Genomic DNA, 13,095 nt, shown 5'->3' with positions numbered 1-13,095 from the left:
ATAATTCAAGGTCAGGAGATGAGGTCTACCATTAGAGAGTGAAGTAAATCAGCAGGAGAAGCAGTCTGACAGTTTAACTATATATTACAAACCAAATTATTAAAACTAAGTGAAAGTGAAGGTGAGCGTTCAATTGACGATCCAAACTGCCAGCCTCTAAGTGTCAGTGAGGTTTTGTAGAGCTAAGTAATGGTTCAACTTTGACCTGCTGTACCGTAGTTGTGTGTGTTTGCAGTCTTTCAGAAAATGTGGTTGAAATGTGGATTTTTTGCACAATCAGTTTCTCATGCAGTACAATTGTGACTCAGTTCCCAGATCTCAGTCACTTCTGTTTCTTAAAAAAAAACCAATTCTGAATATTCCTTTTAACATCCGCAAGGGGTCTGACGTGAACCACCGAGGCCTTTCATTACTTTAAATCCCTCTTACATCCCTGTCAGTCACACAAAGTCGATGTAGCTGAGGGATATTTTTATGTCCTCGCTTCAAATTCTGAAAACCTCTTTCATGTTAATGTTAATGCTACCTCTGCTGATTCCTCCTCTCTGTTTTCTCACCTTGTGCGCAGCGACCACGAAGAACAGCAGCGGCAGTCTGACGTTTCCTGGACTGAACGGACACAACGGGAACAGCGTGGACACGGCGGGCTTCTCTGAAGGGGACCTGCTGCTCCAGGTACCAGACAGGAATGAGTTAACAGCTGTAAATGCATCTTAAAGCCTCACATTTGTACATTTAAACATTTAGTATTTATTGCCTCTAACGCCTCTGTACACTGTCACAGCAAGTTTAGGACTTTGGTTTTACAGCAGGCAGCAAGTCTTACCTGTAGGTGTTTTGGATTTATTTCTAACTCCAACCAGCAGCACCTGTGAAACCGCCAGCTGTCATAATGATAAATTAAAGCCAGGCACTCTAAAAAATATTGTAATTACACCTTTAAACAGTCTGACTGAATCTTTCTGCTGCTGGCTGAGGACACAGTCTCATGGCCTGATTGATTACTGAGCAGCCTGAGGCTAGCAGGTGCATAAATACCTAGTCAGGCTTTGTTTATTTGCACGCTGGTAGTGTTGTGTCGAGCTAATCCAGGTCTATCCATCCAGGAGGAAGTTGTGACAGGTGACGCTGCTCACCTTGGTGCCTGTTGCCAAAAGCCCCGGCCATGCTTTTGTGACTTTTAACAAAACCTTGTTTATTGACGATCACCTGTCACGTACTTTTCACACTTTGCTTTGCAAAATAATCACAACAGGAGGTGATTATACAAAAGGACCTTTGAGAAGCAGCAGCTGTTGACGTTATTGTGGATTATAAGCAGACAGCAGGATTTACAAAGCACAAACTGAAAAATGGCTTTTATTTATAATATTTAATTTTGACAGAATGAGACCTAATTTGAGTTTATACTTATCCATATCTACTGAATATTTGACTATTAAAAACTGGTGAAAAGTGGATTATAAAAACATCTTGTGTGAGTCAGATTTATGGCTTTTATTCCTCTGAGGATTGTGGCTGATCTGCAGTAATCAGTTGGTCTATGTTGTTTATTTTCTCTCAATTTTTCCCTTCACTTTGTGTTAGTGGAAACATATTCAGAGCCGACCTTGCCACCAGAGGACCCTGTTTACTGTAAACTCTGATAAACAGTGTCCTCTGACAGCAGCAAACACTAATGACTATTTGATGCATGTGGAAATAAAATCCAGAATAAAATCAGTTTAACCTTTCACTGCTCGCCTGCTAGCACTCATATCCCATAACAACATATTTGTCAGATAAGACGAGATATTTTTGGGGTATTTGTGTCCTGATAACTGCTGTGCATGCATGTGTGCACTATATGTGCATGCACTTTAAAGCTACTTGAAGGAACCTGTGTGTGTGTTTGCTGTCTGACTCTCTGTTCTCCTGTGCAGGCGCTGAACGGGTTTGTGATGGTGATCACGTCGGAGGGATTGGTGTTTTATACCTCTCCCACGATCAAGGACTACCTGGGCTTCCATCAGGTGAGCTGCTGGCATTCTTCAAGCACTTTAATGTTAGATTCAAAATTCTTTTTTGTTAATGTCAAATACTTCATCCCTCTTAGACTTGAAATGTGGCTGTTAACAGTTGGTATTTTCCTCCTTTGAATTCATGTCGGTGACAATCAACAGAGGAGTGATAAGAGGAGGTGGGGAGCGCTGGTGTGTCTGTGAGGGCGATAGCTCATGATTCACATAATTCTCATTTTCATCCAACCACGCAGAATATGGAAGCATGTGCATTTTTCCACGTAGTCATTTTGTCACCCACAGGTTTTGACAACAGGATCAAACTCCTTATGAAACCAATACTGAGCACTGAGTCGTTTCATGTGTTCAGTATGTTTCTAAACACTCGTGGCTTAGCCAGGTTTAGTGCAGCCTGAAGTGGTACACACCTCATGTCCACAAGTTATTGAATTGTTGATAAAGTGTTGTGTTCCCTCCTCTGCCCACAGTCAGATGTGGTTCACCAGAGCGTGTTTGAGCTCATCCATACTGACGACCGAACCATGTTCAGACAGCAGCTCCACTTTGCTCTAAACCCCCCGTCTGTTGACCTGGATGGAGACGGTGTGTATAATGTTGGTGCTTATGAATGGGAAAATAAAGCTTTTTTTTTTTTTTTTTAAATTCAAGTTTTAAACATGTTTTTATCTCTGTGTTCTCAGTCCTGCAGAGTTGTGGTAACACAGTGATGTACAGTCCGGAGCAGCTGCCCCCAGAGAACTCTTCCTTCCTGGAGAGGGGCTTCGTGTGTCGCTTCCGCTGCCTCCTGGACAACTCCTCTGGCTTCCTGGTTAATACAATACTTTAGATTAAACTGTCAAAAATAGCCAATAATGACATCTGATCCAACAACATCTGATGCAGCTCCTATTAAATACTGGGGGCCAATTCAACAAACTAAAACACATGTTTTTGCTATGTTACATCTTATTTTTTTCTTCCCTGATCCAGGCTCTGAAATTCCAGGGGCGTCTGAAGTACCTCCACGGCCAGAGTGTTTTGAGGGACAACAGGACATGTAACAAACCTCAGCTGGCACTGTTCACCATCGCTATGCCTGTTCAGCCTCCATCGATTGTGGAGATCAGAGCGAAAATGCTCCTCTTTCAAACCAAGCACAAGCTGGACTTCACACCCATGGCCATCGATAGCAGGTACGACAGATTCTCCCTTTCTGACTTTGTTATGCTCCATTTCAAAACACCATCTTCCAGCTTGACTATTGGTATTTTTTGCTTGTTATTTATTTCTTATTCCAGCTGCACAAACTTCAAGTTTTTTTCTCTCTCTCTCTCTCTCCAGGGGGAAGATTGTTCTGGGCTATTCAGAGACTGAACTGTGTATGAAAGGCTCCGGCTACCAGTTCATCCACGCAGCTGATATGATGTACTGCGCCGACAACCACATCCGCAGTATGTTGGCAATTTCAACATGACTTCTACTTTAAATATTAATGTTATTTGCTGTTTGACGGAGATGCAAATGCAAAATATGTGAATGAAAATAAAAACAGTAAGAATACAGTAGTAAGTACAGTGTGAGAGACTTAATTAAAAGTCAAGTTAAATAAATAGGTTTTCAGCTGTCGTTTGAAAGTATCTGAGTATCTGTCACAGCTGATTCCATAGTTTTAAAAAGCTGCACTGCCTGTTTTCTTGTGTGTAAAATGTGTGTGTATTTAAAAGCCTGGCAGTAGAAGCGCTAAGTGAAGGATTATAAAACAACAGAGAATCTAAATGTATGCCGGTCCCAAACCAAAGCTTTAAAAACAAGTAAAAGGACCTTAAAATCTATTCTGAAAGATACTTGGAGCCACTGCAGTGGAGCTAAAACCGGGGTAACGTCTTGTTGTGTGTGTTGTGTTTATCACAGTGATTAAAACAGGAGAGAGCGGGATGACTGTCTTCAGGCTCCTGAGTAAGTCCAGTGGCTGGGTGTGGGTGAAGGCCAACGCCAAGCTGATCTACAAAGGAGGACGACCTGATTTTATCATCGCGTATCAGAAAGTTTTAGTGTGAGTGTTTGATAACTTCTCCGTCGGAAAAGTGTGTGTGAGCTGCTGAAATTAGAAGATAGATGGAAAAACACGTGTAAGGTAACGCACTTATTTGGTCTCTTTCAGCAACACGGAGGGTGAGGACCATCTGCGCCAGAGGAGGCTGCAGGTTCCCTTCAACTTCACCACAGGAGAGGGCGTCCTCTACAACACCAGCCCCAACATCGACATCACACAGCTTCAGTTCAACAAAATGTATGGCAACAATGACGTGAACAAGGATGAGACCCCCCGCTCTTTGCTGGACTGCTTCCTGAGGCAGGATGAAACAGCCTACACCCAGACAGTGGACCCGCCCTTACCTGTGGATCAGGTGTTCATGGACACCCGGGCCCTGGTCAGCATTGCCAGTGACACGTGGCAGGAAAATGGAGCTTTTGTCACCACAGGCGAACCCGCTGTGATGAAAGACGAGGCCAAGCAGTCAGTGATGGCCGTGATTGACAACTTTGAGAAAATGGCTCAAAATGGCGACTTCAGTGCAGCGCTGCAGAATCTGGAGATGGACGACGCGGAGCTGATCGAATGGGAAAACGCTCTCAGGAGAGTAAGTCAGGAGGAGGATCACCAGAACAGTGTCAGGTCTGAGCTGGACGGCATCCTCACAAATGACATATTTGATTACATTGATACGGTTTTGTTCAAGGAGAAGGGACAGGACTGTCTGAACTCCAGCCCTCCCTCCTGCCTCACAGCTGGCAACAATAACCAGCACGACCCCTTCACTCAGGCTGCCCACTTCTCAGCCACTCAGCTCTGTGAGCCACAGCTGTTTCCGACACCGAGCCCCGATCAGACTTTCTCTCCCATGAATGGAGTCTATGCCCACCAGCAGGATACAGGGCAGGGCTTATTAGAGTCCCAGATATTCAGCAGCACCCAGAAACTCTCCCACCAAGGTCCCCTAATTGCTCCTGCTGACACCAACCTGCCCCCTCTTCAGCAGCTGCAGCTCCAGGACATCTTCAGTCCTTCGATAGAGCTCCCGGAGCTCGCTCTCCCCGGCGCCTCGGCTGATGATCCCTTAGCCCCTTTTCAGTCCTGTGGGCAGGTTCCCATCAGCCACTTGGGCTGCCCTCAGGGGATTTCTGGACAGACGCAGTCCAGCCAACATCTGCTGTGTCCTCAAAACAACTTGCGAGCTCCTGCAATGGCAGCAAACGGACAGCTGCTGCAGAGCTCTGTTAAACAACCAAACAATGTAACACCCAGCGTAATGGACATTTTGCCACCGCTGATTCCTTGTAATGACTTAAGTTCCTCTACTACTCCTAATATTCCCATCCCCTTTGCCACAGCTTGTCTGCAGGGAAGCTCCCCTATGGAAACACACAACCAGCAGCTTCAGCAGTGGCCGCAGAGCCAGCAACAGAAGCTGCCTCACGCTGGCATCATGCAGAACGGACATGAGCCGATGCCAGCGTGTCATAGCCAAACTTCAGAAAGCCAAACATTCCCACACACTGGCCTTTGGCCAAGGAGTGTCACCAGACTGAACCACACTCAGCAGGGGGGGCTGGCATGTGGCCAGGCAGCTACTCACAGCAGCTGCATGTTCGACCAGCACTTTTCTTCCAGTCCAGCAGGGGGCGACATGCTGGCTCTCTCTGGGTCCTCCGGCCTGAGAGAGGCGGACACGTCCATGGAGCAGACTCTGCAGGGTTCCTGCTGCTTCCAGTGGCGGCGCTGTGAGCCTGCGGCGGGCACATCAGCCATGAACCAGGAGAACGGCAACATCATGTTCCCCTCAGAGCACACACTCAACATTCAGCACTACCTGGACAACAGACAGACACAGGTGAACAAGTCCCACTGTGGGTGGGAAATTTCACTTGAAGAGAAAATTAAAAAAAAAAAAGAATGATGACAATTATTTTCAGGCCATAATTAAATATATTATCACAATACATATAATATAATATATTTTCAGATTGATTGTTTTGTCTATTTATTCTATTTACAATAAAATAAAACAAAGAAAAGAGACACATTCTTCATATGTGAGAAGTTGGAGGTGGAAAATATGTGGCACTTTTAATTGATAAATGACTGAGTTGATTAATCAATTGTCAAAATAGTTGATTAATTTTTTCTGAAATTACTAATTAGCTACTTGACTAGTTGTTTTCTCACATAAATTGTAATAAAAGAAAAAAATAAAACCAAAAACTGTTTTATTTTGAAATGACCTTTATCAATTTGCTGCATCTTCTTTATAATATTATGGCTTAATTATCACTCGTCACAAACAGCTACTTTACATTTAGTTTTTTGATTTTCTTCCTGTGTGAAATCCTCCTGTGTCTGCTTCCTTTAACTGTGTTTTATTCTCTTCTCTGTTCAGCAGGATTAAAGACTTTCATCTGAACTCCTGCTCGAGATGCAGCCGCGCACCTGACGGAGCAGAGCCGAGTCCTGTCGTCACTGCTGCTGCAGCAGAAGGACGAAACACAGTATAGTTTGCCTGTATCAGTGCTTATCCTCAGACGCTTATTGTTTTGTATCACTCTCTGTCATATTTACTTCGTCCAGTCTGTACAATGTTTAAATGCTGTTGCTCGTCAGTTCTTAGTGAAGATACACTATAATAATAATGATAATAATAATAATGATGATAATAATGAAGTATAAAGCCGCGAGTGCGTGTGACAGGATGGAGCTTGAGCCGGCTACGAGGCCCGGTCAGGTGATTCAGCCAAAGAGCCAAAGAAATATGTTTTTATAAGGGAAACCTTCAGCCAGGGTCATCCATTTATTTCCCAGATTTAGATACAAAAAAGAAAAAACTGAATAATAGAATCAGTCTAAACTTTTTGACGCTGACAAATAGAGACTTTTTTAAATGGAATTTGTCATCATCAATGTAAAAATGAGCATGAAAAATCATTGAAAAACACAGCAGTGCCATCAAATTCATAATATTGCAGATAATAATCTGTATATTTTAAATGAAATCCTTAAATGAGTTTGATGTAAGTGTATAAATACAATCTGTAATTATACTGTATAACATATTTGTTTCACTAGAAGGTCTCGTATGTACAGAACGCATCAACGCCTGATACATGTGTTTATCTGTGTGCAGTATAAAGTCAGAGACCAACAGTTAACACGTCAGGAAACAACAGAAACCTTGGTTGTCAGCAGACTCAACTCTGAGGGTCAGGTTTACTCTGCTTGCTGCAACTGTCAGGGATGAAACATTCTGATTCGCTGCGTTATTATTTCCATTTCAGTGAAGTATTTACTAAAACTGAAAATAAGCAATCGCTGCAGTCGAGATTATTTGAATGCACTGCTGCTAATTAAGACCTGTACATGTTTTGTTGTGTTCTGTAAAGCAATGCTGCGAATGCATACAGTAAGTCCTGCGCCAGTTCGCTCCGAGAAATCAGCCCGTTAAGAATCACGTAATCTGTAATCAGATTTATACTGAGACTCGCACTGGTTTGCACCTCGCTGTGTGTGTGTGTGTGTGTGTGTGTGTGTGTGTGTGTGTGTGTGTGTGTGTGTGTGTGTGTGTGTGTGTGTGTATGTGTATGTGTATGTGTGTGTGTGTTCTCAACTGAAACTGAAGAAACCAGTTCACATGTTTTAGATCAGCGATCATGCAGTTATCTCAACAAAATGCTCAGTGATGGCAGTAGATGCTCGTCTGGTCTCAAAGAAAACACTGATGAGGTTTTCGGGCTTGTTGATGAAAGCTGTGTCCACATTCAGGGGTCACCTCTTTTGAATGATGCAACCAGCAAAAGTGGGTTCATTCTAACAGTTACACACAACGTATGGTGCGTTCAGGCACTCTTGTAATTTAGAACCTTCAAATTTCTCACTGCAGGCCCTCAAATGGACAACGAAGGGATAAAACCCGGTGGTTAAATTAACTGGCAGGCGTTTCCATAAAAACATATGTGTGAAGTGGTGAACAATGTAGCAGCTTAAAGATAATATATTATAAGTATATAATAAGGATTTTTCGCTCGATTACTTTTATTTCATTGTTGTACATCATGTGATGTATTTTCCAATCACCTATGACCAACTGAGTGCCGACACGTGATAAATAAAATGTGTAACTGACTTTACAATATTGAGGACAGCCTGAATCCACTGTCCAACAGATGACGGATAGACTTCTTGACTAGTCAGCCTGTTATGTTGTTGACTTCAAAGGATGAATCCCTGAACCGTGACACAGCCGATAAATAAAAACCGCCTCCGTACACACAACTCTGCTGCAAGTTTTACACCTGCTTCTCAGAGACACTCAGGCAAAAGATGTAGGTGAATGAATTTGCAGCAGAATTCATAGATTTCTATCCCCCCCCCATATTTTATGATCTTTCGTGGGAACAAACCCACACTGAGCCGTATACAGTAAAATCCCTATAATTGTTCTTGTGCCTTCTTGCTAAATAGGCAGCTGAAAAGTATCTTCATATAAATGTGTCTGTGCCTTCCTGTATAAAGCATCTTAGAATAACGTTTTCCTCAGTAGCTCTTCTCCCTTTAGAGGTGCACTAATTTAAGGGAAGCCGCATCCATAGTACTGTCCTCTCTGTAAATGAATGAGATTGTATCCTTAAGTGCATTTCAAGGCTCTGAGGAATTCCTTCAAGTCCATTTTTTCCATTCACACAAACGTCCCTAACAATGGAAACAAGGGAAGACTTCAGTCGTGACACGTGTCCGCAGAGATATTAAACGTGTTTTCATTAATGAACAGAATGAAAAGAGTATTTCAAGAATGTGTCTCACAGTGCATCCGGATCATATTTACTTTGATGTGTCTGTTTCCTGTTTACGCTCTTCAGTCTTCAGTTGTGGTTCCTTTTTTTTATTTTATTTTTTATTATTATTATCTCATTCTCACCAGATGTTTGTAATATCCACACTACAAAAACAACATTAAAGGTTTCAGATTAACGTGAGCAAGGACAGCATTAACGTGGCAGCATTACTGTACTCCTGCTGCACTGTGGGAAATCACTCAGTATTTTACCTTTCCTTAAGAAACTATTGTTGGAAATACCATTGAAAATTTATTTTTTTAGAAAGTGATATCTTAAAGGAAAAGGTTAATCTGACCTTCTCTCTGTCCCGGCTCCTCGTTGTTCTGTTGTGGTGGAGACGTCCCTCTCCCTCCTGCAGAGGACCTCAGCGTCAATCAGACCGTGGAGACTAAAAGGACAGCTTATAAATGATGTTGGACTTTGATACAGACATGTCATGACCAGAAGCCACTATGAAAAACCTGGAGCCAAATGTTTTCTTCACAGCGTTGTTGATATTTTTTAAACTAACATGTGCCTGGACAGTTTGCCATATTTCTGTTGTTTGTTTTAAAAAAAAAAAAAAAAGAGAGAAAAATCACAACTATTCACTTCATTGTAATCCACTTTTATTTAGCCAAGTAGTTATACTATCCATATCATAATATATGTTAAACAAATAACCAGTTAAATGCTTTTTCATAAATACATGTGTGCAATGATTAAAACTGTGTTTGGCTCATTTTATTATAAAGTCAGTGTTCATTTTCATGTGTGGGTTAATTTAAAGGGATCAAGGTCCCAGAAATCCTGCAAGGTTGGATGGAGGGTCCAGGTGGGCGGGGCTTGGTGACTGCTTTGTTGTGACATCACAAAGTTCCAGAAGTCCTGACGGCTGGTTTTAAGGCTCAGTTTCTGAATACAGGCTGTGTGCATTTCTCTGTGGACTGAGGCTTTGATACTTTCACAGTATTAATATAGAAGCTAGACCTAGACAAAGGTGAAACTTTACTGGTGTGAAGGGAAATTTGGAAATTTGGGCAGTGACAGATACAATCCCAAATCTTTATTTAAAGACCTTTCTCTTCCCTTTGTCAGACCTTAAACTTCATCTTTAGGTTGGCAGAGACTTGATCTCTCTGCTCATGGCGCTTGTTAATAAAACCCTTGTTTCCTGTCCTCCCTCACGTCCACTTGTCTCCTGTTAGGAGGCGACCCGGGACAAGAGACACAGGCAAACAGAAGTGGGTCAGTTGTTTGCTTATGTTATGTCATGAAAGGCTGAGTCCGTTTCAGATGAAGTGGTCTGATCACAAACACAGAGGTGTGACAGTTCATTCTTATCTCTACTCTATTGAACACAGCAGAGCAGCAACTGAAAGGCACAACAAATGTGTGTGAACTGAGTCGACCCTCTGCCTTTACAACTTTGTCATAGGGATGAACTTAAAGAGTTTACATTACAAAAACAGAATACTCTAGTGTCTCCTGGGACAAGGTTTGCTGGAAAGAAACTTTCTCACTGCTTCAATTATTTTGTACTCCCTTTTTTCTAAGATGGTAGATAAAACAGAAGCATTGATCCACTTTTATTAAACAAGGACAATGCACACTATCAGCATGATTAAAATGTTAATGTGCCAACAGCTGGCCAGTTTCCCTCCGCAGCCTCTGGGCTCAAAGGGAAGCAGGATTTAGACGAGACAGGGCGGAGACTCTTCCCATCCTCGCTCCAGCGTCCTCGAGCCTGTGACCCAAAAATCAAATGAGGATGTTCCACTCCCTTAAATGTGTTGCAGAAGAAGAGAGGAGGCGAAGCCGTGTCCTATGAGGAAGACTTTTACCAGAACCTCTTTTTATGTGGAATGGTCACTGCTGCTTATTTTATGGCAGGGAGGCGGGCGGCTGCATGTGGAAACTTATTCTACTGAATTTCTTCCATTTTTTGATTGGGAAAATACGATAGTCTATTAATCAATACAGTAGATTGACAGGGAAAACACCAATGACCAACGAATTAATCAGTTAAAAATGCCAAACATTCCCTTGTTCCAGCCTCTCAGTTGTAGGTTTTATTGCTTTCATTTATCCTATGCGATAATAAACTAATTGTTTTTAAGTTTATGGGCTGTAGGTCGGACAGAAAAAGCCATTTGTTCTTTAGAAAATGCAATTATGGGTATTTTTCACTCTCAGGCCAAAAATTAATTGAGAAAATAATTATCACATTAATCAATAATGAAAATAATCCTCAATTGCAACTGGCGGCAGGAATAAGGGCAACACTGGCAGCTGTGACATTATTGCTGTTTTCATCAGGGGGAATGTATGAGGTGTGTGTTAGAGCTGAATGATGAATGAGTATTTAAACCAACTGTGTGCTGAGGTGAGGATGTAAAGCTGGAGGTGGGGGGAGAGGAAAAGAAAAAGGGAAACGATGATGGTTTGTATCCACCAGAGGGCGCACTCAGCCTGTCCTCAGCCTCCAGCACAGGTTCACTTCCTGCTCATAATTACAGGTTCAGGTACAGGCATCAGTCAGAGCTAATCAAATTAATTACAGGTTCAGTGTCTGTGTGGATAATATGATTTTTAGGCTTTTAGCTGTGTTTACATGACAGTATGATTTAAACAATGTAGTGCCTGTGTTAGAGTGACAGCAGACTTACAGTTTCTAACCTTTGTGCCAATGGTTGATTACATTTCAATAAGTTTCAAACAAACATACTTTTGCACACCTTCTTTTTTAATCAATTAAATTTCGAGATTAAAATTTTCAGATTTGACAAGTCTGGGTGTCGTGGTTTTTGATCTGGTTCAATGTGTCTACATGAAGAAAGAAGCTGTGAAATGTCCCTTTTTTCATTTTCACAAACAAAACAAAGGTTTCACAATTTATTTAAATTTTTTATTTTACTTTGACTTCGATGCTTCTGTATTAAGACTTTAAATATCATTGTTATCTGCAGCCACTGCACAGAACCCTTCATCTTCTTTTATTTGAAAAACTACAATATGGCTGCAACATGTTTTTTCTAAAATGACCTGTCCTGTTTCCAACTTCAACATGTCAGACTGTGGGTTAATCAACATTTCATAGTTCTTCTGCCCCCCAGTGGCCAAGAAAAACAGGTAGTGCAACATCTGCATGAGCAGTGTGTGACTCACAAAATATCTGGTCACATTTTTGGAAATGTAATGTATTATATGTATTTACAGTGATTTAATTAAGTCCTTCAAGGCTTTTGTGTAGACAAATATTTGTCATATATAAGATTGTTTATTTAATACTCAAACCAGTCCTCAACTGAAGCAGACATTCATGCACCTATCCTGACAGCTGATCGATATTTGTGATTAACTGTGATCCACCGCATCTTAACTCAAGTGTTTGTCTTTTATTGTCATTTGAAAGGTTTCCACACTGAAAACTGAGTGATCTGTGGCAACAGAAGGAGGAGCTCATGTACAGAGCAGCTCATTAGTTTCCATTCATCTGGCTGTGGAGAAGGGAGACTGCATGGACATCCTTAGTTCTCTAATGTGCTGTGATGATGATGATGAGGATGATGATGATGCTAGAAAACCTCCCAGTTCATCTTCCTCTGAGGAAATGACAGACCAATTGTTGATGAGTTTGTTTATTATTCTGTCTTCAGTATTCACAGGTTCAGTTTCTTACCTGCAGCTTCATTCTGCTGTTGTTGACAGGTGATGGTAGCAACACTTTTAAGAACAGAATTTATAAATATTAAGCTGTGATTAAGTGATGGATCAACTCTAGCACTGTCCCCACCTCCACAGGTGAAAGTATTTACCAACTGACATCAGCAAGTTTTCTGATCCTTCATTGTCAGTGTTGTCGGACAGCATTTAAATATTTCTAGTATTTATGTTGTTGATTAAAGCGAGCTGTATATGAAGTTAAAGCTGAATTTCACTGTCATGTGTAAGTTTGCTTAATAAAAAGAAGCAGTTTAATCAACAGTGCAACAGAATCTTTAGTAACAAGTATAATTATTCATCATGAGTCCTAATGTGTGAGACAGTTAATATTTATTTGCTCCAGTAACAATCTCCCTCTAAATAAGTGATGCTGTTGGAACAGCACACTGATATATATATAATGGCTGAGGACTATGAAATATGAACTCTAATGTTTTAAACTATTGACAATGTGTTACAGCTACAGTGGAGTCCAAAAGTCATGTGATTGTATGTCTGACAC

At 41.5% G+C, this 13,095-nt stretch overlaps 1 protein-coding gene across 3 annotated transcripts in view; it reads left to right on the top strand.

Moving 5' to 3' along the window:
- Positions 1-9,612, top strand: part of ahr2 (aryl hydrocarbon receptor 2) — a 31,841-nt gene extending 22,229 nt beyond the window's left edge. Inside the window, exons 3-11 of one of the 3 annotated variants that reach the window (XM_056389020.1) lie at positions 569-675; positions 1,923-2,012; positions 2,489-2,603; positions 2,702-2,829; positions 2,991-3,193; positions 3,342-3,451; positions 3,912-4,053; positions 4,162-5,893; positions 6,443-9,612. In XM_056389020.1, the coding sequence (XP_056244995.1) occupies positions 569-675; positions 1,923-2,012; positions 2,489-2,603; positions 2,702-2,829; positions 2,991-3,193; positions 3,342-3,451; positions 3,912-4,053; positions 4,162-5,893; positions 6,443-6,448 (2,633 nt within the window). In that variant the 3' untranslated portion in view covers positions 6,449-9,612. Of the gene's footprint in view, positions 1-568; positions 676-1,922; positions 2,013-2,488; positions 2,604-2,701; positions 2,830-2,990; positions 3,194-3,341; positions 3,452-3,911; positions 4,054-4,161; positions 6,141-6,439 lie in introns of those variants that run through there. The other 2 variants (XM_056389019.1, XM_056389018.1) reach the window with 2 other exon arrangements.
- The last annotated feature ends 3,483 nt before the right edge of the window (positions 9,613-13,095 follow it).

Source organism: Seriola aureovittata, chromosome 11 (genome assembly GCF_021018895.1).
Source record: "Seriola aureovittata isolate HTS-2021-v1 ecotype China chromosome 11, ASM2101889v1, whole genome shotgun sequence".
Taxonomy (NCBI): Eukaryota; Metazoa; Chordata; class Actinopteri; order Carangiformes; family Carangidae; genus Seriola; species Seriola aureovittata.
This window is presented reverse-complemented; position numbering and strand designations above follow the sequence as displayed.